Source organism: Melospiza georgiana, chromosome 6, assembly GCF_028018845.1.
Source record: "Melospiza georgiana isolate bMelGeo1 chromosome 6, bMelGeo1.pri, whole genome shotgun sequence".
NCBI lineage: Eukaryota > Metazoa > Chordata > Aves > Passeriformes > Passerellidae > Melospiza > Melospiza georgiana.
Genome location: NC_080435.1, coordinates 17,356,983 through 17,382,933, shown reverse-complemented (window position 1 = coordinate 17,382,933; position 25,951 = coordinate 17,356,983). Strand labels below are relative to the sequence as shown.

Genomic DNA, 25,951 nt, shown 5'->3' with positions numbered 1-25,951 from the left:
CAGAAATAAAATGCACAGTGACAAAAGTTTAGCAATGATTTGTACATGATAGTACATCTCTTTAAATAGGAGTACAGGCTTAGAGTCTTGAGATAGCATAAGAGGTTACAAGTAGAATTTATGCTTATTCCAGAAATCACTATTTTATAGAAAGCACAGTGTATTTGTTGTAACAGCTGGTACTTACCTTTCCGACAAAAACAAAGTGTGAGTATTTTCTGAGCCCTTTTAGTGCTGAATAAATGCTTAAAGCACACAGAAAATAATAGCCAAAAACCTGCCAGGTACCACACCTTGAAACCAGGTGGGAATGGAAATCCACAAATCAAACCCCAAGCTTACACCAAGCATTAACAAATGCAAAGGTCGAATATGATGATTTCCTAAACTGTTAAACCTGCACGGGGGCTAAGACTTTTATCATTTAAGGGGAAGCAAAAACCAGGTCTGAACACAGCTAAAGCTCAAATGAGCGAAAAGAATTAAGAACAAGAAGGAGCAATCTTGGGGAGAGATGCGTGGGAACACATTTTCAAATTCCCACACTGCAGCTCACGACGGACACGGGGCAGTGCCTGGCGCTGCAAGAGCTTTGCAGAGGACGCTGCTGGGGACAGGGAGCGAACTACCACCGAAGCCCAGCGGCACGGAAGCCGGAGCAACCGCGGCTGCCGCCCTCACGCCGGGTCCCACCCTCACACCGAGTGCCACCCTCACGCCGAGTGCCGCCCTCACGCCGGGTCCCGCCCTCACCCCGGGCCGCCGGTGACGCCAGCGGCGGACACGGGCCCCGCCCCCCGGGGCCGCCACGTTCCCCGCTCCGCGGCGCGCGCGTCACGGCGGGGGCGGGGCCCACGCCGCCCAATCGGGGCGCTCCGCGATGGCCGCCGCGGGTCGGTGCCGGCCAATGGGCGCGCTGTGGGGGGCGGGCGCTGTGCCCATGGCAACGGGCGCGGGGCCGTCGCACCGAGCCCGGCCACAGCCGCAGCAGCAGCGCGCCCGCCGGAGCGCCCGCCTCGCACCCGCCATCGGCGCGCACCGAGCCCTCGAGCAGCCGCGGCTCCTCTCCTGCCGCAGCGGGACCCCAAGGTAGCGCCGCCCGTCCCTGTGCCCCCGGCGGCGGCGCGGGCGGAGGCCTGGCGGCGGGGCGGCCGCTGTCAGGGTCGCGGCGGGACGCGGGGGTCGCGATGCGCTCCCGCCGGCCAGGCCGGGGCGCGGGGAGATCGCGGGGCTCGGGGCTGCCGGGCGGGAGCGGGAGCGCGGCGCAGCTGAAGTTTTCCCGCTCCAGGTGCGGGTGTGTGTGCCCGTGTCCCCCCGCAGGCTGTAGGGCGGGAGGCGGCGGCGGGCTGCGGGGCGCCGGCAGGAATGAAAGCGGAGCTGGCAGCGGCGGCAGCTGCAGCAGCGGCAGAAATGTGGAGTGGCTCGTAATTGCACAACCGCAGGGAAAACTTGGGCAGGAGACTCGGCGGGTTTCACTAGAAAGGGCATAGCTCTCGGGCATTGATGTCTAGAGTCGAAGAACGGTTTGGGTTGGAAGGAGCTTGAAGATCATTTTGTGCCGTGGGCAGAGACACCTTCCACTACCCCAGGCTGCTCAGAGCCCCATCCAACCTGGCCTTGAACACTGCCAAGGATGGGGCATCCACAGCTTCTCTGGGCACCCTGTGACAGTGCCTCACCACCCTCCCAGGAAAGAAGTTTTTCCTAATATCTGATCTAAACCTACTCTCTTTCAGTGTGAAGCTATTTCCCCCTTGTGCTGTTACTACATGCTCTTTTAAATAGTTGCTCTTCATCTTTCCTGAAGGTTGATTTTAGGTAGTGAAAAACTGCCATTAGGTGACCCTGAAGCCTCTTTTCCAAGCTGAACAATCCCCACTCTCTCCAAGCGTTTTCTTGGAGGAGAGGTGCTCCATCCTCTGACCAACTTGGTGGCCTCCTCTGGACTGACTGACTCCAGCAGATCGCTGTCCTTCCTGTGCTGGGGTCCCAGAGCTCACCACATCTTACTGTGCTGTTATCTGGTACCCCTGGAGGAGCTCTGCAAGGTACTCCTGTGCCAGGCTGGCTGCTGCACTCAGATAGAATTCCAAAAGTGGAAAAGGTTGAGGTATGGCTGCAGGGAGGTAATGTTTTTTGCTGAAAACGGCTAAGGCTTTCAAAAGAGATTGCATTTGGCAACATTATTTAGTAAGCCTGTAGGAGAAAAAAGCCTTTGTTGTTTGACTTACAAGTATTTGCTATGGAAAGATAACATCCAATAGTTTCAACATGAAACCATCACAGTATCAACAGTGGAATGCCTGTGCACTCATGGTATCAAGTTCAGTGTGGAGGTTTGTGGTTTTTTGACATTTTGTTTCCTCTCGGTGTCAAGGAAACTCCTGTAGCTGACTCAATATTGGTGCACCTCTACTCCGAATTCTGAAGTGACTGTTTTTGTCAACCAAACAAAGCAGCACAGGGAAAATTCCTCCTGTAGAGACTGGATAGGAGCCACTCATAGACTTTGAAACCAGGTTTTGTTGTAACTGTTAAGGACCTCTGCTTAAAACTCACAGAAAGTTTATGGGAGAAGCCCACATTTCTGTGAGCACTTAAGATCCTGTTATGTTTCTCACTGTCATTTACTACACAATGATCTTGCACAGTCACAGTGCTGCTTCCACCATGGGCCACAGATTACTAACCTGGTTACATACAGTGCCTCCTAACAGTCATCATCTATTTTCCCTTTACTTGCTTCTGTTATCTCCAGGATGGTGGCAGCATTTTATTTCAGAATAAGAAAGACAATTCTATTTAAAAAAATAACATAGGTTTAAACATATTGTGTCGATGTAGAGCAATGTCAATCTCATTCACTTCTAACCAAGACAAAGAAAAGGGGAAAATAAAATTATAAATTTATATTGCCTTTTGGGTCTGCTTAAAACTTACATTAACAATTGGTTGCAAAGGTATCTGGTATTAAGTTTGTTATCACACTGCCTTAGATTCCATTATTTGGTGTCTGAAATTATATTCAGAAAACCCCACTGGGCAAATAAAACCAAGCAACAACAACAGTAATTATTTTTTAATAATACTAAGGCAAAGTTTTCATACCTTGCCTCTGCAGTTCTGGTAGTGCTGTTGATGTAAGCTTTCTGTTCATATAAACCAAACTGAAGATTTTCTGTCAAAAACTGTCGTCCCCCCATTATACATACCTAACTGAAATTGCAGCCATGAAAGTGGAGAGCAGTAATTCTCTCAGGTAATAAAGATGTAGAATATATTGACTTAACTGTCAGAGGTGTGGAAATATTGATACAGGAGTTTCAGAGCTGTGCTGACTAAACAATTGAGCTTTAGATAAGAAAGATAAAATAATTTACTGGTGAGTTTGAAGCTGTTATCAGGGCTTCCTATGACTTGAGCTCCTGTGTGGAGGTATTTGATCTAGTGAGGCTTTGTGCTGCCAGTATTGATTGCTCAGTAAGCAGAAAAGATCCCTCTGAAGTTGCTGACAATACTTAGCAGACACCAGACACGAGGGTGTGCTTTTATGTAGATACAGGCATGACCAGGTGCTAATGGCAAACCAAGTGAATTCAGTCAAAAGTGTGTTCCTCTCAATAGTTTTTGCTCTTCCATATGTGTGTGATTTGAAGTTGGAAGAGCAAAAGAAACTGCATTTCATTAGAACCATTTTAATCATATTCAGTTGTAAATATTGTTCTTCATCGTAGGTATTCAGGATAAGTGTAGACCCTTTTCATGATTGCATTTCTCCTGCTAGTCTTTATAAAAGTAGAATGGGATGTTGTTGTGTGTTTTTGTTTCTAAGCAAGTAGAAATCAATGGGAATTAGGAAATTGTGAACATAAATCTCCTTAGGCAGCTGTCTTTAAGTGCCTAAATATTTTTAAATCTGGCTCCACATCATTAGATCTAGATTTATTCCGGACAACTATTTTGTATTTTTTTCAAAGGGGGGAAGGTACCTTGGACTCCTGGGGCATTCAAGGCTTACTTTAGCATCATCGCGTGTTGTTGACTAGAGCAAAATGCATATTGTTGGAATAATTGAAATACTTTTAGATTTGAGTTAGAGTTAAAGCTCATTCATTGTTTGCGTGTAGTAGCACATTTGACGTTGCTTTTTACGTCAGCCCTGACAATATTGCCATTTGCATTTATGAAAAATGAATTTATGAGGCTCCAAGTGTACTGTTGTATTATGTTCTGTGTGGGAACTGAAATTAGAGTGCAGGAAGCTATTGTTGTAGCAGTAATTATTTTTTAATTTCCTTTTGAAGCTGATAAGATTTTTATAAAGTGTACATTGAATTCAGTACAAGTTTTTGCTTGACTACTGGCTTGATAAATCTTTTTGTGAGGCAACCTTATTGGAAAGAATTAATAAAACCAAGCAAGTAGCTTTGAAAAACAAGGCTAATATTTCAACATTCTTCAGTTAGTAAGGTAGCTTTGTAGACAGAGGTATTTACTTTTTTGAAGCAAGGACAGGGAAATCCCTTGGAGGCAGGTAATATTGTAAATATGTATATGTATTTGTGTATACACACAGGTTTTTAAATTATGAACCATTAGCATCTCATCAAGAAGAAAAGTCTTCAGACTTCACTTATCACTTAGGACAGAGCTAAGCATGTGTGTAGCATCAGCCATACAATTTCTTTCTATGCCATCTTTCTTCCTGGACATAGTTGTGTTGTTTCATGATATTATCCTATACTGTGTGTGGTTTGAACACAAAATTGCTCTTTCCCACTCGAGCATTCATAGTTTGTGTTACTATTGGATGACTCATTTAATAGAACAGCTGAAGTGCATTTTTAAAAAGGAGGTTCTTTCAGCAAATGTTGTACTAGGCGCAGTCGAGGCATGCTGTGTTTTCTGGGAAGCTGAAAAAAGCAGCTGTTCCATCAGGCAGCTTGTAGTTGTAAAGAGAATTAAGCAGCTCCAGTGCAGTGAAAAGGTAACAAATACAGCTCAAAAGAATTTAAGTCAAGTAAACAGGATGGGAAGAAAAGATTCTGCTTCCTTTATGTACTTGAGTAATACTGTTTAATAAAGAACTATTTCCATGCAAGATTAAAATGGTTCTTGAAAAAATAAGGAAGGTCTCCTGGTGCAGAGAACTGAGTGGGATGTGCTCCATCAAAAGATTAGGACAGCATGACCAATGACCAATGAAACCTGTTGGATGTTGGCCAGGAAAAAAAAAAGCAACATCTGAATCATACAGTTAAGTGAACAGCATTGACAGAAGAGAAAAGGAAAATACTTGAAGGATAATGAAACTTTATGTATATATAATTATATAGCAATAATAGCTGGCTTATAATAGTTAATAGCTTGCACATTAACTTCTAAAAGGATCAGGTTTCATTTGGGAAGGGAAAGGTGCAGGTGTTTTTGTGTTTGGAACATTCACTTGTATGGGGAAAACTATTGCAGCTTGTAGCCATTTCCCTTGGCATGTCATTTCCTGCTGGTGTCTTCTAGGGGCAAACCCAGTGTGGGGCACTGGTGGCCAAGAGCAGAGACCAACCCTCACCACTGCCAAGGCTTATAGCTTAACAGAGTGGCTGCAAACAGGTTTTTCCACTTGCTTCTCAAAATTGCTGCCACATGTCAGCTGTGCTTCTGCCAGATTAACTCCCTGGACTAACAGTGTGAAGAAGATGCATTAACTCTTGGTTCATGGACTTTCATACCCTGCTGAAGGCATGAGAGCTCTGGGTGTCTGTGCAGCAAGTGCTCCTGAAAAAGACTGGGAGGAACTAACACTGGTGTTTCCAAACAATGTGGCAGAAGAGTAATGTGTTTCTGCCTAATTTCAAACATGTAATGTAGTTTTTTTAGGGTTCTCTAAGTGGATCAATTAATAGATTTGCAAATAAATTTTAAAGAAATGGAAAAAGCCCATGGAATTAAACATTTCCTATTTAAGCTGTGATACATGGACAGCTATATTACTGTTTCAGAGACATGAAAACAGATTGAAGATGCTAGGTGACTGGAGCAGACTGATGAGGGAATACTTTACTTCTCATTCCACTACTGATGGTGGAATATCCTTAGAAAGATAAAAATCAGTAGATATATTTTATCTATTTCCTGGCTTTTTTGTTTGTTTTTAATTCAGCACTGCCTGTGAAGATTGTTCATTTCTCCAGTGTACAGCATAAAAATAGAAAGTCACATTATGGTCATGACTGTAGAGAACATTACTGTTATCCTGCACATCTGCACTGTGTCTCACACAGGTTTAATGACTTCCATATCAGATAGAGCAGGCATATGTGAAATCTGTCAATGGGTAGGTTTATTGTGTATTATGTGAGTTCAGATTTATGTTTTCATTGCCCATCATTGTACACATGGATTTGGCAAGTGCAAATGTGTGATGTGACATTTACAGTGTTGTGCTGTCTTGCATCATAACCATCCACTGAGACACTGCAGACACTGCATCCTGATTTTACTATATAATTTTGCCTCACTCAGTTTTAGAAACTCTGACACTGGGTGTTACTTCCTTAAAAATACTTGTGCTTTGCTGGGAAGGTGATGGGGATACCAGTACCTGCATGATGCTGTTTTCTGGGCAATGGGTGCTGCATTAATGAAAAGTAATTTTTGGGTTTGTATTATAACACCTGGCAGCTGTATAAAATGGGTGTTTAGCAGCTTGTGTTACTGTTGCTAGAACAAACTTTAAAAGTGGAATTTTGAAGTTACCTCTCAAAGCCTGTAGCTCTTTATAATTCAAATGTTCAACCCTGTTTCACTGATGTAGATAGGAATTTGTGATTAACAAATAATCAAGATTGCTGACAGGCAGCCTGCAGCTTTTTTTTTTTCCAGTTGTATTTTTCTGTTCATGCAAGTACATTGGTGGCTCTCTTTGCTGCTGACTGTCTCACTCTTGTAGCTCTCACTACAAGCTACAAGAGCTTGTAGTAGCTTGTAGTTTTTGAAGTACTTGGATAAGCTATTTTTCCTTTTCCCTGAAAGCTTAGGATATTTGCTTTGCTTATAAACTACAATATTTGTCAGTTCTAGAGCACTGCTTTTATGATTAGTTCTCTTTATGTACTAGAAGTGGGAATGTTTGTTTATCCCTCTTGTAAAGATAAGATTGATTTCTGATACCAGCAGATTACAGTTGTGCTACCAATACATCTAAGGTGGGCTACTTGTCTGACTAAAATATCTTTATTTCCACATGACAATTATAGCATTTAACTCTTTCCATCTGTTTTTGATAAAGTAGTCAGTGGGCAGATCCAGAGCAGTTTATATTTCTATTAAAGCTTATAGAAGTAGGAATAATAATAATAATAATAATAATAATAATAATAATAATAATAATAATAATAATAATAATAATAATAATTTAATAATAAATATTTAATAATAATATTTAATAATAATAATAGTAGTAGTAGTAGTAGTTGTAATCCACATGGCAGGGCAGGGAGGGTGTATGCTGTGCATTAGGTACTGCTGTGATGGCAGTGAGCAAAGTGACACTGCTTCTCATCTGCAGCACCCTCTGTGATTGCTCACTTGGTGGCTCTGGTACAGAAGAAAGCCACATTCCTGACATGGATGCACTCCAAACACCTGGGAAAGGATGGGCATCTAGGAATGGATTTTCAAAAATCCAGAACTCTTAAAAGCAGCTGGTAGCAGGCTGAGAGTGGAATGAACTCACTTGGAGGAACAGAAAGGGGAACCCCCACTTTTCTTCTCATCCAGCCTTTTCTCACTCTTCCCTGCAGCTGCTGAATTTGAGAATTGAGTTTTGCTGGCAGGTGATGAATGTTAGATTTTGCAATGGGCCTGGTTTCTCTCTTTTAGTACATGTCAGAGTAGAAGGTGCCCAGTGACTCAGGTGACACTGGCACACTAAAGGCTGACTCATGTCTTAGTCACCTGCTTTCATGAGGAAATTTTGGTGAGTATAGTCTTGGACTAGAAGATACCTAAATACAGTAACTCTCTTTTCACTAGGTAATTGTTTTTTATTCTAATAAATGTATTTCCAGTTTACTTGTTATATCACAATTGGGTTCCTCAAAATACTGTGGGAATTGCTGTGTTAGGCATAGTTGTCTGCCAAGTCAGCTGTGATGATGGACATATTGCTTACGTACCCATTTTGGAGACTCCTCTCCTTTTAATTCTTCCCAGTATTTGTGAAATTTTTTGGCTTGTTTTATCAAAAAAAGCTACAATTAAAACATCCACTGCACAACCTGAAGCAAAACTGCCTGATGAAGTCTTCTGAGCAGCCTATTACATCAAATAGATATAAAGAACATACTGTGATATCATCCAGTCTTTCCCATTATGTATGATAGCATGTAATTACAAAGCTTAAAAAAAACCCCATTGCCCATGAGCACCAATTCCACAGAGAGTCAGCAGAGCCAGTGGGGCTTGGTTTGACTGGGCCTTTTGATAGGTGAACTCTGCTGTTACTGCAGAGGCACTTCAGGATGACACAGCTCCAGTTGCCCATCCCAAATCTGGAGGTGATTACTGCTCCCTCACATGGGCTGTGGCAGACCAGCAGGGTTACTGATATCTCTCTTGGTTCAGCTCAGCAGGGACATTTTAGCTATCAGGAAAAGGCCTGAAAAATCCAAGTGTTCCCCTCTTCAACCTAAACTGGCAATCCTTGTCTCCACAATTGTTCATGTCACTAGGAGTTGTAGGTCAGGAGCTTTAAGAGATGTCTTTAAAATGGATCAAAGACCAGGTGTCATTGTTGAAAGTGCTGGCATTAGCACTTGCCTTAGGCAAAGGATGAGTCAATGCCAGAGCTGTGGGAAGCACCTGAGCTTCTGGCTTTCTCTGCTTCCCTGCCATCACCTGATGGGCTTCAGCATGCTCATTTCCTAGCCTCATAATGATTTTCTAAAACAATGTTTACACACTTAACTAGAGCAGTGTATAATAATACTAATTTATCTTTATTACTATGATTTTTTAATATATGAAAATATTTTGTTTGGGAAAAATACCCATCTGTCAGGGTCCAGATTTTTAGTATTATCAGAAGGCTACACTGTTTTAAAGTGAATACTTCAACATACATAACCTTGCAAAAGATGTTTTGCAAAATGATGAGGAGAGTGTATATATACATATATATATATAGCCCCATTCATACTCAGCAAGAACTTCAGCCAGGTGGGTTTTTGTTTTACCTGTAGTACCAAGAACTACTCTCAGTCTTGACATCTACATCAAGATTAGGAGACTTGAAGACCTAGTATTTGTTAGTTATTATCATCATCATCTCTTGTGATGAAATCCTGTTGAAATTACAAACCTAGGCACAGCATTTATACAACAACATTCTGTAAATAAAAACACCCAACATAGTGGAACTTTAGCAATTTTAAAAGCAGTGGTGAATAACCAACTCATTCACTTATCAGCTTTGTAAGTCCCTGCAAGCCAACAGTTTGTGCAGAGGTACAGAAATTAACTTACCAGTTTCAGCAAATCAGTCTGGGTCTGGTTTCTTTGTGTGTTTGTTTGCTTGTTTTAAGGGCTTAACCTAGGCAAGGCTAGTCAGATTTGTGAGTCTGACAGTAATGCTGACATCCAATTTCAAATGCTCAATGTGGCAGCAACAATAGCTCCTGCTATCCCATCTGCTAATGATCAGATATTAATTATTTTTAAAAATGCAAGTAACAGGTATTGCAGAGCATAATCCATTTAGGCTCCTTTTGCTGAAGATGTGATTAAAAAAACAGTTTTAAAGAATTTACAAAATTTTTTATAATTCCTAAGCCTTTGACATATAAAACAATAGCTAGATAGGTGGATATACATTTATCTCCAGCTACTTCCTCATCCCCAACAAAAGAAATAATATCTCTACACATCTTGAGTGCATCTCTTTTTTTTTCTTATTTTTGCTGGTTTTTTGATTTTTTGGGGTTTTTTTTGTATATGAGTGCTTTTATTTTCCTAGCATGGAATAAGGGGGAATAAAGAGTGTCAACAATGCTTAATATTAAGTGTGTGCCACTATCAACATGTATTGCCATAGTAAAGGGCAGGTTAACCCAAGCAAAAGCAATGCGTCTCTGTCAAGTACAGATCATGCAGCCAGGAAAACTGGCACTGACACCACAATTAGTTTGTCCCTCTCTCCCCTCCCCCTAAAAAGAGATTTGGTGGTGGTGGACATAAATACTTTTGACAGAATTCCTTGCATGACTTGCTAAAGCACTTGTACAGAAATTCCTCTTGTAGCAGGTGTACTTCTGATTTATTTGACTGCACGTTTCTTCAATATTATGTCTTTTTCTTTGGCATATCTAAGCTAATTTTAGACAGACTTTGACTGGCAACTTTCACCCCCTAGGAGGTGATTTATATTACCAATATAGCACTAGATTTTGCTCAAACTTCCAGTAGAATATTCATAGATGGTGGAGTGTCACTGTCTGAACTGGCCAGATTGTCCCAAGAGCCTGACTTGCTGTCAGATGCTGGATTACCATCACTACTTCTTTTAGCTGGATTCCCTGCACTCACTATCTAATTATTCCATCTTACTAGCTTCTGAATGAATTATTTTCAACCAAGTTTGAAAGAGGGGAAGGAGACAAAGGTCAAGAACTCAAATTGCTCAGTGCTCATCAAATTATGTGTGAGTTAGCTCCACCTAAGACACTAAAGGGATGGGGAAAACCATCTTAATAAAGCTCTGCCCTCAGCAACAATTTCAGGTAATGTGAATACCACTTTTCAGGAATCTCTGACAAGTGAAATAAATCACCTGAAATACAGATATAACATGGATTGTAAAATATTCTTCCTGCAAATAAATTTTGGAAGGGGTCTTGACTCCAAATTAGGCAAAATATTGCAGTGTTGAAACATAAAATCCACTGTCATCTACTAAGATCTGATTCAATGTCCCTAAATGATCTTTAGGAGTTTGCCAATAAATTCAGCAAAAGCATGATCCAAGTAGGAATGTCAGTATTAGTTATGTGAGACTTGAACATCCTAAATAGGTGTTGCCATCTGTTATTGATAATACCTCAGCAGGTTACAAACCCCTCACCATTTACAGCTTAGGTTTGCACACAAGTGGAAGCCAATCTCAGGAAATCTGTTTGCCTAAGAATGCCCTTCAGAAATTAAGGCTGTATTACTTCTTGGAGTTTTTGTGTTCCTTGAGAGCAGAACATTGTGAGGAAACTGGGTTATTACAGATATTTGTGTAGGAATGTAAGAAAGTTTTCCTCAGTAGAGCAGGTTAATTTTGATGTGTTAATTTTTGTGATTAATTAACGTGACCTGGTCTCATTTCAGATGAAGATGTTATCTGTGCTGCCCCAGCAGTGTCTGCTGCTGCTGACATGTCTCCTAATGGCCTTGGAAGCTGTACCTATAGACATAGATAAGACAAAAGTCAAGGCAGAAGGCCATGTAGAAGGAGAGAAGGTAGAAAATCCAGTAAGTACAAAGAAACTGATCTAATTAAGTGTATATCCTAATTGTTAGTAATCTGGATACAGCGAACTCCTTTAGAAGGAAACTGATATTCCCCAATAGTATTGTCAGTGTGTGTGTCATCTACTGTGGGATTGTTCTGTTTAAATTTGCTCTTTTATTTTTTTTCAATGACCTGCTAAAGGTGAGCTGGCACATGGAAGAAATTCCCAGCTTACAACAGGAAGCACATAACTGTTCCACAGAGATTTACTTCAAGTGATTGGGTGGTGCCTTAGGAAATTCCACTCACTGATCCCAGCTCAGTGTTTCAAACAGAAAAGTAACAAATGAATTGCACTGTTTTAAAAAAGCTACACACTACATTAACATGACAGATGTTTCTGTATTACAAGGATTCCTAATCACTTTTCTCCTCTTCCTTGTCATTTGCTGAAACAAATGGATCATAAATTGCTATAGGGCAATGATGCAAATCTGAAAACACAAAGATATGTAAGACAGCATAGTGCCTGTGTTGCTAAGATTGGAGTGTCAGTTTAATAACTGTATTTAAACAAAACTAATTAATTAATTGTCAGTATGGTCTTTCCTGAATTCCCATTTTTTTTTCTTTTGAAGGATACAGGACTTTATTATGATGAATATCTCAGGCAAGTAATAGATGTCTTGGAAACTGATAAGCATTTCAGGGAGAAACTCCAGACTGCTGACATAGAAGAAATAAAGGTAGGTTTGAAAAAGAGAGTTAAATTGAGGTTAATTAAATCCATAGTCATGTATGTTGTATTCTTTCTTCCTGTGGCTGTTGTGAATTGCCCCTTCAGGAGCTGGAAATTTAGGAAGGGATGAGTAGGAAACAGTCTGAAGTGACAGACTTAAAGAGGAGATCCTGCCTTTTGTGTTTGCTTTGATCCCTCATGTTGCTGCTGGCAGCTTGTGGCATCTTTCCCTCCTGTGCTGTATCTAGGGTCAGCCGTGGAGATTCCTCTCCATTTCCAGGTTCCTGCAATACACATCAGTGGCTGCTGCTGCTGCCTTGTGCCTTCCCTCAAGCCCAACAGCCCTCCTTGAGGGATCAGGCACTCTGTGGGCTTCTCACAGTTCTTTTGAACTCAGCTGAGAATATTTGATCAAGAAATTTGCCACAAATGTTATTAAAAATTGCTCCCTCAAGGCTATGGTCTGGCTCTTTGGAGGAGCAAGATACTTAGAAATTCTCTTTTCTGAAAGCTTTTAGGATTCCTCTCTGTTTCCATAAGCATAAAAATTTTGAATCTGCTCTTTGAAAAAATGTTGAGAATCTTACAGTGTGGGTGACAGTATAGCCAGAGACTGCCATTAGTCTGCTGTCTTGCAGTTTATGTCTAATGGGAATCCTAAAGGCTTCTTTCTTCCAGTGTTTATGCATGACTTTTCTGTTTTTGACAGAGTGGAAAGCTAAGCAGAGAGCTTGATTTAGTCAGCCACCATGTGAGAACACGGCTGGATGAACTAAAGAGACAAGAGGTAGCAAGATTAAGAATGTTAATTAAAGCTAAAATGGATTCTGTTCAAGGTAAGAGTACAGAATTTATTTAGGTGAGTTAACAGATGGAATGGTGTTAGAGAAATGTCAAAGTCCAGCAGCTGTGCACTGTTTGTTGTCACCAGTAATGACTAAACTGAGAGTCAGTGTCCTTTCTGAGCTGGCCTGGAGCCATTACAGACCTGTCTTTATAGGAGACTGGGGAGAAGAGAAAACCATCTCTGTTTTATAAATAACTGAACTTGTTTGTCAGTGGATTTTTCAGATACTTCTACCTCTTATTTTTAACCTCTTATTTTTGTAATGCATCAATTCATAAATTACTTACAGAGAACCAGTAACATGGCAGGACTATGTTTAAGAGAAAAACTATGACACAATATTTCATATTCTTAGGGGGTAGAAAATTAATTTTTTGGTATTTTATTATTGTAAAGATGTTTGCAAGTTTTTGAGAGAGATCCCAAGGAATTGAATACATAACACATCATATAAAATACTCCTAGAATAAGGATCTGTCTTGCAGGCCAAGCTAATTTAGATGCGGCAAAAAAATGTTTATGGGTCTGTTGTTCCTATTGCAGACAAGCAGTCCAGTGACATCATGGTGACATTCACAACTAGGTGACAGCAGCTAATGATACCTGTTTGTGTACATAGTTGTTTTAGGTATTGTGAAGCTTAATGGACTGATTACTTCTGCCCCTCTCTGCCTTCATAAATCAGTAGTAACTAACAGAGCATGCTTTAGAAAAAGAATTCCCCCCAGCACCTCAGATCTTACAGTGTAAATGTGAGAACTTACATTTGGGAACAGATTATTCCTGTTCAGAATATTCAGATGAGTACTTAGATGTAAAAACACTTGGCAAACTCTATAGTCAGCTTTGCCCATGAGTGCTTCACATCATACACCGGTATGGCCAGATTAACTATAAAATACAGCTGCATCCACACAGCTAGACAACATCTTGGAATAGGCACAAAGAGCATTGAAATAGCAACAGGCAGAGTGGTTTGATTTCCTTATCTTTGCTCTTGTAATATTTTCCCTACAACACTATTTAGTATCTTAGTCTTCTCTGTGATCAACAAAAAGAAAAAAAAAAAGGCACACAAACCCCTCCTCTTTTCATTCCTCTCAGCTGGATCAGGTTAAAAAAACTCCAGACAAGTAGACCTGAGATTATATGCAGCATAAATTCAGTCCTCATCCAGATGCGTTTTTAAACATTTTCACCAGGATCCTTGACTGATCAGTACAGGCTAGAAGAATGTTAGGAGTTGAGTCTCAGATCATACAGTCATGTGGCAAGTAAATAGCATCAAATAGAATTAATCTTTTCCCCTTAATGTAAGAAATGGAGACAAATGGGTTTGGGGGCTGGTGTTTTTTTAGTGTTTGTTGATTTTTCTGGAGTCTATTACTACACTTCTGAAAATGTTTCAAACACAGACAAAGGCACATATATTTAAACAGAAATTATGATCTCACCAGGGAGGAATGATGGCTGAAATCTGCCCTGGCCAGTGTTTGCTGTTTTGTCTTAATACAAACACAGCATTGATTGTAAAGCAGATAGTTTGTAAAAAATAAAGTATATTCAAAAATGTGTTTTCCAATTTGCTTAGCAAAGAATATTTTATTTGTTTAAAAACAATCTAGTAACAGCTTGTCACAACTGTTGTACTTAACATATGAAAGCATAAGAGAGTAGCTTTAATGTTCAGAGACCATGGTAACAGAGAAGCTGTGGTAGAAATGTGTGTAGTTTTAGTGCATTGTGTGATGATATTGGTGGGTATCACTCCTGTCACAAGGGAGAGAAAATGTTTCCACCTTTTAGACCCAAGACCTGACTCTCCACTGTCTTGCACTTCTCTTTTTTCTACAAATGAAGTTTAACTATCTGCTTATTTGGTTTGATACAATTTTACACCATATTGTACATAAATCTTTGGCCAAATGTGTCATTTGCAAAACATCCAGGGCAGTAGAAGAGTTGGACTTTTCCCCATGCAAGAAAAATATGCAGATTGTTAGCTTAGGTATAGCACAATGTCAATGATGTCATTTATATAAAACAGAATAAGATTTTTTTTTTGTTTGTAAAGCTCAAATTGATCATACTTTCTCTTGCTGAAACAGAAGCTGTAATTTGTGCATGTAAAATGACCCAGCAGAAGAAATGTAGTGCCATCAAACTTGATGGCACTACATCAAGTTTGTAGGAATGTAGTACCATCAAATTGCCACCATGTTTGTCAGGAAAAGCAGCTTGAAAAATGTTACTGTAGTTTCCTCCAACAATGAAAAAATTATTCAGTCCTCAGTTTTACATGTATACCTTGTTCTTCCAGACACTGGTATAGACCATCAGGCTCTCCTTAAGCAGTTTGAGCACCTGAACCATCAGAATCCTGACACTTTTGAACCTAAAGACTTGGATATGCTGATCAAAGCAGTGAGTACCAGAATTGAACTGCTGTGGGGGTTGGGGTTTAATTTTTATGCTTTTTACCTCTGGTAAAGGGAGGTCCTTTCCTATACACCACATTTTATAAATGACATGCAGTTTTCATTTTCAAAGAAAAGTCAGTTGTCTCCATGCACACTTGAAAACTGGTGCCAGTGTGCATGATGCAAAAGAGTCCATAGATTTTGGGATGTCATCTTAGCAGGACTTAACATTCATATGCCAGTACAAGCAACTTTGGGAATAAAACACACCTTTCTGAGAGCCTTTAAATTAAATAGAGGTGAGATAGGGGTGCTTTTTTCCCAAGTGTTTTTTTCTGATTTCTGTTTCTAAATGATACAGAACTCTCACAGAATGATGTAAATAATCATTCCTAGCCTAGCCATATGAATTTTGGGATCTCCTGTATACACATCAAGCTACAAAACCACAGCAGAGTAGAATTTGAGGTAGCAATATTAGAAGTTGCTTATGCTGAGCATGGCATTCAGTGTCTGGTCAGCAGATTCAGTATCAGTCACAGGTGTGTGAGGTTTATTCAAGGGATGCAGTTAAGCTAAACAGGACATGGCTTTTTTCAACTGCTAGAGAAAAATAGACTTTCCAGAGAGAAAAAATGTCTCAGATACACTTCAAAGAGCACTGCATGTCTGATATGAGAATTTGAATAGTTTTTAATACTTTCAACATAAATCGAACAATAATTTCTGTGTATTTTTTTTTACCCATGGAAGATTTTATCTCCATTTTCTATAGAATTATTTTTTGTAGAGATATTACAATTTTCCTAAACATTTCTGAACATCACTTCTGGGAAAATTCTGGTTGGCTTGGAGAAGCATACCCTTAACAGGGCAGTTATTTTTTACTACATATTTTATTGTTTTGTCTTCTCATTTCTCAGCCAAGGTACTGACAGGGTGTAATGGGTACTTAAGGGGGTCTTAGCTTTGGAATTGTTTTTTAAAACATACAGTGAATCTGAAAAGTAAAATGTAAATAATGGAGAGACAGTATCAGGTGTAAACATGTTACTTTGAAAAGCACTACCAAAACATCCTTTCATACTTTGGTCTGTATGAAAATGACACAGCTTTAAACTCTATACAAGAACTTGTCAGAAATTCTCCTCTCATACCCCTTCTCTCTATTTAATTGTTTGGGGCCTTTTAATTTAATCTGTATTAAGCTGCTGCAAACTAAGTCCAGTTATTAATGAAGGCACTTGTGTCATTAAACTGTAGGATAAACTACAAATGTTCTTATTCTGAAATGATCAAGGAATTAATGGTACTGTTAGTGTAGGACTTGATTAACTTGAGTTCATTTATTAGTTCCTGATGAGAAAGGACACCTTGAAGCTTTCTTACAGCACCATGTAATTGCAAAAACTGTCCAACAGATGAACCATTAGAAATTAACTTCTGTGAAAATAACCAAGGGAGGAGAGATGTTTCTGCATCACTGTCATGTGAAAGGAAGCCCCAGCCAGACTGCCCTGAATGGCAGCATGGCCAGTCTTGCCCACAGATCTGAACAATACAGTGGTTTTAATGTCAGATTATGTTACATAATCATCTGTCTGCGTGTATCCCTATTTTTAGGCTACAAGTGACCTGGAAAACTATGATAAGACTCGCCATGAGGAGTTTAAGAAATACGAGATGATGAAAGAACACGAGAGGAGAGAGTATTTAAAAACACTGGATGAAGAAAAGAGGAAGAAGGAAGAATCCAAATTTGAGGAGATGAAGAAAAAGCATGGAGATCACCCTAAAGTTCACCATCCTGTAAGGCCTGTTCTTACTTGACTGAGTGTGAGCTTTCCTTTCCAGAGAGAAAAAGCTCATACACAGAAGGGTGTAGTTTGTTTGTTCTCATCATTTGCCTCCTCTTACTGACATGGGCACACTGCTGAGAGCATGGTAAACCCCAGTGTATAAACCCCCATTCTTTCTGTACAGATGTGTTACTTGCTGCCAGAATTCTTACAGACACTGAAGTTCATAAGGAAGAAGCCAGAGCAGTATTCAAAACTGTAGGGCTGCCTGCATGGTATGCCTGGCCTGCAAGGAACTGCATCACAGTACATTTGCTCTAGGAAAGGCAAAATAATTCAGCTCCCTTCAGCTTTTGCTTCTGGATGGGGCTCTCTGGCCATAACTGATCATTACAGGTGCTCCTTTCCAGAGAATATGCATTTCCTTTACACTCCCTCTTTCCCTGGGCCTTTCTGTGTAATGAAAGTATTAAACTTGTCCAAAAGGAAGGGAAGAAAATGCCACTGATTCCATTTGCCACATGACTAATCAGCAAATAAGGCAAGCCTTTCAGAGGAACCATAATGCAAAGGTAATGCAGGGCAATTACACTAAATTGTCTTTTGAATAGTTTTTCTTTGTAACCAATCTATAGGGAAGCAAAGATCAACTGAAAGAGGTGTGGGAAGAAGCAGATGGACTAGATCCTAATGAATTTGACCCCAAAACATTTTTCAAATTGCACGGTAAGAGGTTTAGTTTTAATTTCATGAACAAGTGAAGTGACTTTGTTACATTCTGCTGAGGACAAGTTTGTCATATGTTAGGATGAAGTCTTACACCTCAAGCAACTTGGGTGAATCTGAATAATACAAAGGAGAAAATATTTGTTATTGTTTGTAAATTTCATGCAGTGTTTTAAATGCAGTTTAAAATTTAAAACATTCAGAGATTTGTTGAACTGCTCCTAAAATCATACAGGCAAAATACAGTAGGGATTCCTTGGGGAAGTATGGGTAGTTAGAGGGCTGTCCATATCTATAACTTTGCTTGCACAGTAGGTAATGGGAATAAATCCTCTGAGATTTGTGTAGGGGCAAAACCTGCTATCTCATCATCTCTGGACCTAAGTACCAGATGCCCCTAATCTTTGGAGTGGTCATAGAAGGGCCAAGGCTCTTCAGAAATTGCAATATTCCCTTGATAGAACAAAAACCCTCTAATCCTGCCCCTAGATTTCTGAGGAATGGACAGCTAGAAACAACAAGCAGTAGCAGTGATAAGGATGCATCTCAGTGAACACCTTGCTTTACAACTTTGATCTGATATTGTTAAATGCTTCATCATAAAGTGCCCCTACATAGATCCTGCCTGGCACTAGGCTGCAAAGGGTTGAACAATACACAGAATTTGACTAATCTCAAAGATGATAATTCAGATAAAGTGTTCTAGTTTGAGCTTAAACTTTTATCTCAGTTTATAACTTACAATAAGCATGTATTATTACAGAATGGTTTGGGTCCTTAATGATCATCTAGTTATAGTTCCTAAATCTTTTCTTTCTAGAAGGAGATTTTGAAAAATAGCTTTCTGAAATTTTTTTGGTAACTTCTTTGTGCAAAACCTCCCGAAACAGAAACAGCTGAAATCACCTGTTGCCTTAGAGCTTAGAATATAGAAAACTTCAAATTATTACCCAGTATTTTTGTGTAATTGTTTTGAAGTAGATATTTTCTTTTCATTTCAGAGGTAGTGTAAGAGTATTCAGAGCACAATGTAGGATAAAAGATGGATCATTAATTATCAAGTATTCTCCTCTCTGCATTTGTCATGAAAAGTGATCTTACACGTATCTCAAGTGCTGCATGTTTATATAGATTTTGATGTAATTCTTTAAGTTTTTAAGGATCATATTGTCAGTTAAAGTTTTTCTGCAGAATCTTGGTGCTTGCTCCTGAGTCTTATTACAAATTTAGTGGTTAAATGGGGACAGCTTGTTCTCAGCAATATTTTTTGGCAGTTGCAGTCTGCGCAATCCTGTGGTGACCTATTTCAATTTGTTAATCTAAGAAGTGGAGAGATTGCTGCAGACTTGTCCAACCAACCAAAAGTGACACTCCAGCTAAAAACCTCAACAGTAGAAACAACCTCTGTAACCAGCTTCTTGTTAAGTGTGTACACTGATCCTTACTTAACTCCTGGAGATCTATTATGTGTGTGACTTTCTATATGCACTCAACTTGTATTGTTAAAACTTCTTTTTGTAGATGTCAATAATGATGGTTTCCTGGATGAGCAAGAATTAGAAGCCCTATTTACTAAAGAGGTAAAAAAATTATCTTCTATCAGTACAGGGTTACAGGGATGTCTGTTTTTCCCAAGTATATTTGAGGACTTTGGACTACAAAATAGAGCATTCATACATCCTTAATTTTTCTACAAAAGTGTAAAAAGCAGGCAAAATAAAGTAGTTGAAGAATAAGAGTCAGACATCAGAAATCTAGTGCACATGTATTTTTCTGCCCCAGGCTTGCTGGAGATTCTGTAACTAATCTGCAGGATAGGTATTACCTGTGCAAATTGCAATGTAGAGAGCTGCCCTCCCTAGATGCACCTGATAAAGGTTCTGAAGCTGGGCACCTGTGCTCAATCAGTGTTCATCAACAAGTCTGATGAGAAAAAGGGTCACACTTGTGTGCCTTGGCTCAGGGACAGCACTGTGGAAGTGGCTACAGAAGTTTATTTTATGTCTGGCTAGTTTGAAGCACATGTACATCTGATAAAGTAGACTGGCTCTTAGTTTCTTTAAGCCTTGGTTTGTTGTCTAAAAATTTAACTCTGGTACCATAACTTGCCATAATCCCCTTCACTACAATGAAGATACAGTGCAGTCCTTTTTGACAGGGGTCTCCCTGTTTTATAGTTTTGTAGTGTAAAAACTAATGGTCTGGGGCCATTACCAAATTACCTGTGGCTGGGCAAGTGAAGCTCAGTGCCTGAGAAAGCCAAGTACAAATACATAAGCATGAATTCCCTAGAAAGACATTGTGCAAGAAGAGAAGTGAACCATTAAATTTGGCACTGAATTTGTCTTGTGATACTCTGAATGCTTATGGGGTCAGCTGCATGCCCTGGTGAAAAAGCCACTCTGTCCCATTCCAGAAACCACATGGAATCTCTGCCTGCTTTGAATCAAATGTAGGATCAGACTTTGCACACTGAGGTCAACTTGACTGTGACATCCACAGCACTGAAGTGTAACAGACCACATGAATTAACTGAAAACTTCATTCTTAGGAAAGAAAGGCTCACTTGTTGCTTAAATACTGTGCTGAAAGAGGAACATTGCACACACAGAGAACATCTCACACCACTTTTCCAGATATGCTCTGCCATTTGAATGAGCAGCCTTTTCTTCAAACTAACATGTACTAATTTTAAATTTCAGTTAGAAAAAGTTTATGATCCCAAGAATGAAGAGGATGACATGGTTGAAATGGAAGAAGAAAGGCTGAGAATGAGAGAACATGTAATGAATGAGGTGGGGGCTGATTCCTTTCTGTGTTCACAAAATACATTTCTCCTGACATGAAGTGTTGTCCAAGTGCAGTAGAAAGGGATGGCCTGTCACACTGAGAGCTGCTTGTGCTGGGATTATGCCAAGTTACAGTTCTCAAACCCTGTCCCTGTGTTCTGATGTAATGCCTGCTGGCTAGTTTTCATTTAAGGAGTTCCAGAGAAGGAATTGTTCTATAGCCTTGGTTGTTTGCAGATTCTGAGATTCAGCAGAAATTCCTTGTGAGTTCTGTGTCAAACAAGGAAGACTAAATTTGCTTTGGCACTTGGCAGATGGGTAAGATTTAGGTGTGAGAAGAGGGAGTAGAGCAAAGTCTTCTTTCATATAGCTTAGATTTGTCCCTTTAAAAGGGGGCTCAGAGCTCAAGACATCACCTGTGACAGTGAAAACCTTCACTGGGTCTGATGGGTTTTCAGCTCAGGGAGACACAGGAATGGGAAGAGAGTGTTTTGAACCACTGTGTTTTCCACCCATAATATTTCTGTATTTCAACTGTATTCCTTAAACTTGAAGAGCACAGCAAGCCTGGTCATCTATTAGTCATAAAGGGAAGCATTTCCTCCCTTCCCCTTAAAGGATTTCAGCACAATTCAGTTGGGTGGGATTTTTGTTTTTCAAAACCTCCCACTCCAACGGTGGAGATAATTTTGTAACTGTGAGTCAGAGTAGTTACCAGAAAGCTACAAAACATCTTTCTGAAAAAAAATAAATCATGCATTCCACTATTAGTGTTTGGACTGTGAGCACAAGTGTTTCCAATAAAGCCAGTGAATTTTGAAGTAAAATGTCAGGATTTAGTTTGTAGTTTTATTTTTGTTAAGATACATAAACTTATGCGAGGAGTTTTCAGAAAATGTTGTGGGCACTCCCTCAAAAATGGGACATATAAACAATTAAAAATGGTTATATTTGATTGATGAAATAAAAACATTAGCTTCTCCAAAAGCTGTCTTTTACCTTGAGCTTAATTTTTTGCTTCAAATAGGTTGACATCAACAAGGACCGGCTAGTGACTTTGGATGAGTTCCTGCGAGCTACAGAGAAAAAGGAATTTTTGGAGCCAGACAGCTGGGAGGTAATGAAAATGTGTTCCAAGTACAACATGCAGCACCATTACCAGCACTTGGAGCAGGAAACCGAGCGGCATGTCTGTGACCTTTGGTTTTTTTCAGCTCTGCTCTGGTATGTGTGTCGTTAAGCCCCTCGGCTGAAGGTAGCATTGAGCTGACTAAATGTAATGCAGATGTGAATTCCACACACAGAAAAGGTCTGGCGCCACCCCGGAGATTCGGGAAGAGCTTTTCACACGTGCTTTTCAAATGGAAATGCACATTTTGTTTATGAATCACTTCAAAGGGAAGATAAGAGCTCAGCTGGAAGAATGAGGATATTTTTCTCCTACATCTAAAGCCCTCGTAGAGCTTTGTTGAGAAAATAGTGAGAAATGGCTGTTTTGCTGTTTTCATTGAAAATACACAGTGTCATGTCTCACTCTTTTGTTTTGAGGGTTTTTTTAGTGAATCGTGTAAGAATTTCAGTAAGAAAATAAAAAATACTCCTGCTTTCCTGAGTACTCATACTAAGTATTTTCCTAAGTATTCACGCTTGTATGGATTTTCTTGCAGACACTAGATCAACAGCAGCTCTTCACCGAGGATGAGCTGAAGGAATTCGAAAATCACATTTCCCAGCAGGAAGATGAACTCAGAAAGAAGGCAGAAGAACTTCAGAAACAGAAGGAAGAGCTACAGAGGCAGCACGATCAGCTTCAGGCTCAGAAACAAGAGCTTCAGCAGGTACATGTGTGAGGACAGCATATATCTGTTTCCTCTTTTCTCTGTCCTTGTGTGGCTCTCCACAATTCCCAGTTCTGGAGACTTGATTTCTCATATGAGTCCCAGCTGAATTCTAAACTAATGGAACCACAGCAAAACACAGCCTGGTGTTCTGAATTAAAGCAACTCAACACTACACCCACTAAGAAAGACCTTACATAACTGCAGCATTTGGTTTAGGTGTGTTCATTTATGTCACATCAGAGAAAGGTGGCAAATTCAAGTTTTTCAACTGCTGTATTTTATTTTTCACCAGGTTGTAAAACAGATGGAACAAAAGAAACTACAGCAAGGAATTCCTCCTGCAGGACCAGGTGGAGAACTGAAAATCCAACCCCGTATGTGACTTTCTGTGTGGATACACAAACTTAAAAATCAGATTTGCAATGTAAAAGTCATTACCTCCATATTTGCTGTTAAAATTATTAACTTAATGCAGCTTTAATGACCTCTGGAGAGAGGTTCACTAACCTGTTTTTCAGAGAGAAGTAAGTACTAAGTACTCCTGAAATGTCACTGCTTTTAAGTCCATAGTAAGAAACCAGAGTCCTAGCACAAGGCATCCAGTGGGCAGAGGAGGAGGATTGTGTTGTATTAGTCTGAAATACTGAGATTAGGGCATCCAGGGAAGAACAGGGACATACAAAAGACAGGTTCCATGATCTATGGCTGCACTGCAGTCTGAGGCTGCAGAACAAATCAAAGCATTTAAAATCCTCAGTGGCCAATTTGGCAGCAGCTGGATATAGCAGGACACAAGAAGTCAGCCTTGGGCAGTGTGAATGACCAATGGCTTCAACACCCTCAGGAGAAGGCAGTGGCATAAAAAAATCACTGCATTTCATCACTGGTGACAGCAAAAGTCAGGGATATATTAGCACTTCTTATCCATAGCACACTGCCCAGGTTTCCTTTGTGCTCTGCTGCCCCATGCATCCTAAATCAGCCTTTTCTTGAAGGCTGAAACTATGCTGCCTTTATTGGCTTCCATGTTCATGTGCTGACATGATCAGTGAAGCTCAAGAACTTCTGACATTGATCTCAAATAGAAGCTTCAGATCTATCTAGGCAGCCTGTTGAGTATAAGGAGCTCTTAACTGCTCCTGCAGGGCCAGCAGTGGGATTTCAAGCCTCAGGAGCTGTGTTCAGTGACTACAGCTTACCTTGTTGGGTACCCTGAAATTCTGCCCACTCAGTTCTGTGAAGGAAAGTGATGAGATTTAAGAACCTATTTAATTCTGCCTTTTATTTGCTTTGAAACTGCCTGGAGGTAACTTCATTTTATGATCCTTCAATCCAAGAGCCTCAATTCCCCTCACCTTCAGTAAAACCATTGTGTAATTGCAGATGGTACATCTTTCAATACTGGCAATATTGTAGCAGATACTGTTCTTAACACATGCATTTTTTTATGTAAAATCATTCTGTAAAGTCATTTAATTAGGTGTCATGAGAATTCATTATATGAGCCAGAACTGGTCATTACTCATTCACTGAATCAAGGATGTCCAAGTAGACACTACTTTAAATCTCTAAGCCACTGGAGCTACTAAAGGAATTTGAGGGGGGAAAAAAATCCAGAAATAAATTTGCATGTTCTGAAATCTTCCATCAAAGGATGAAAATTAGTATTACTCAAATGTAGGCAAGGAGAGAACATTTTAAGTACTGATGCAGTGAGGAGGAACATACAGGAGCAGGTTGTTAATTATTTCTTTTTCAAGTTTCCCATATTGGAATTAAAGGTCTCATAAAAACATGATTTATTTCAGAAAGAACAATGTGTTATGTGAGAATATTTCACAGAAAGCAGAAACAATTTGTAATCTAAGAGGTAACACTGGCTAATAGTGCAGTGTGTTGGGTCTCAATCCCAAAAACTCTTGATTCCACTTACAGACCAGAAAACAAAGTTTTGTTTGAGTGTCCCTATGCTAGAAACTTTAATTTAGAGAATTTCCACATTTGGGGCCAGTGTACTGAGATGTTACAAAGGGTTGTGTTCTTGTTTTGCAGCTGCTGAGCACAAAGCTGCAGATGCAGCACAGCACCCAGCAGGAGGAGATCAGCCTTTACCACCAGGACACGTGCAAGAAGCAGCTGTCAGAACTGATCCAGTTCACCCTTAACCACTCGTGCCTCAACTTTATAGCATCTTTATTATTTGGGGAGGGAGGGAGGGGTGGGGGGGACAGGAAATCAGAGTCAAACATGAACTTTCTCCCTCAGACTGTAAAATCATCAGGAATGTTAGACATGAAGTATCAGATTTGCTTTTTAAGTTAAATTAATTTTCTCTCAAATGCATTGGTAAGAAACACAAGGGGATCATGTAGAGGCTATAACAGAGAAGGAAAATAAGGAAACCATTAATACTAAAGGTTTTTTTGGCCAGGGGACTGAGATGCTGAACTCTCCCCTCACAAAGAAGGGGGAGATGTCTGCTATTCTGTGTTTAGGCATGAATCAGGATCTTCTCAGAGAGGAAACAGGGAACAGGCCTGGATGTTAAGTTAGGTCTAGTTTGATGTAGAAACTCTTTCCAGAAATGCTGAAAAGCAAAAGATGGGGAAACAAAGACCATAGATAAAGGCCTATTTCCAGCACTACCAAACTCTTCCTTCTTTGAGACCAAATAAAAATAAAATTTCTTAATCACAGAAAACTTGCACTTTGTAAAATTTAAACACAGCAAAGAATTCTGTGGAACAGTGAATATTTTTCATGTTTACAGAAACCTAAGAACTTCACTGAAAGCCTTCAAAAGGAATACTGTGCTTGTGTACTGATCTGAACCGTCCTCCTTGTTGAGATGAATTCTGTGTAGCAGTTGAAAGCTCAACTGGCCCTTGGGACAGCACTTTTGTCCCCATTCCTTTCATCAGATGCCAGCTGATCTCAAAATTTTGCATGTTATTAAGTAAGCTTTTTATGTTGATAGAAATATTGTGCAAAACAGAACAAGACTCACTGTCTTTTTCTGTGCAATTGTCCTACCTCCTACAATAAAACCAGATTTTTCAAAGTGCACCATGTGCTTCAGAGAGCTCTTCCCAGACATGAATCTGGGATTTGTTAAGGCTCTCACTGGTGACTCTTATGAGTCTTTCAGCAGTTGGTCTAAGGTTAAGAAGTGTCCCAAGCCAGGGGTGCTGCTTGATTATGTTATTTTGGTATTGAACCAGGATAGGTCCCTAGTATTGCAAGCCAAGATTTTACAAGAGTAAGTTGATTTTCATGTCAGTTTTATTATAATGCTG

General features: G+C 39.9%; 1 protein-coding gene across 2 annotated transcripts; it reads left to right on the top strand.

The window, feature by feature from the left end:
• The first annotated feature begins 978 nt into the window (after positions 1–978).
• On the top strand, positions 979–25,356 carry NUCB2 (nucleobindin 2). 2 transcript variants are annotated; one of them, XM_058026085.1, is made up of 13 exons: positions 979–1,089; positions 11,371–11,514; positions 12,133–12,240; positions 12,943–13,069; positions 15,401–15,504; positions 17,124–17,309; positions 17,935–18,025; positions 19,547–19,605; positions 20,728–20,820; positions 21,842–21,931; positions 22,482–22,652; positions 22,948–23,029; positions 24,708–25,356. In XM_058026085.1, exons 2-13 carry the CDS (start codon positions 11,371–11,373, stop codon positions 24,818–24,820), a joined length of 1,368 nt encoding a protein of 455 aa, XP_057882068.1. In that variant the 5' UTR covers positions 979–1,089; the 3' UTR covers positions 24,821–25,356. The 2 variants fall into 2 exon arrangements, with proteins under 2 accessions (XP_057882068.1, XP_057882070.1); XM_058026087.1 differs by lacking the exon at positions 24,708–25,356 and having other exon boundaries at positions 22,948–23,037.
• The last annotated feature ends 595 nt before the right edge of the window (positions 25,357–25,951 follow it).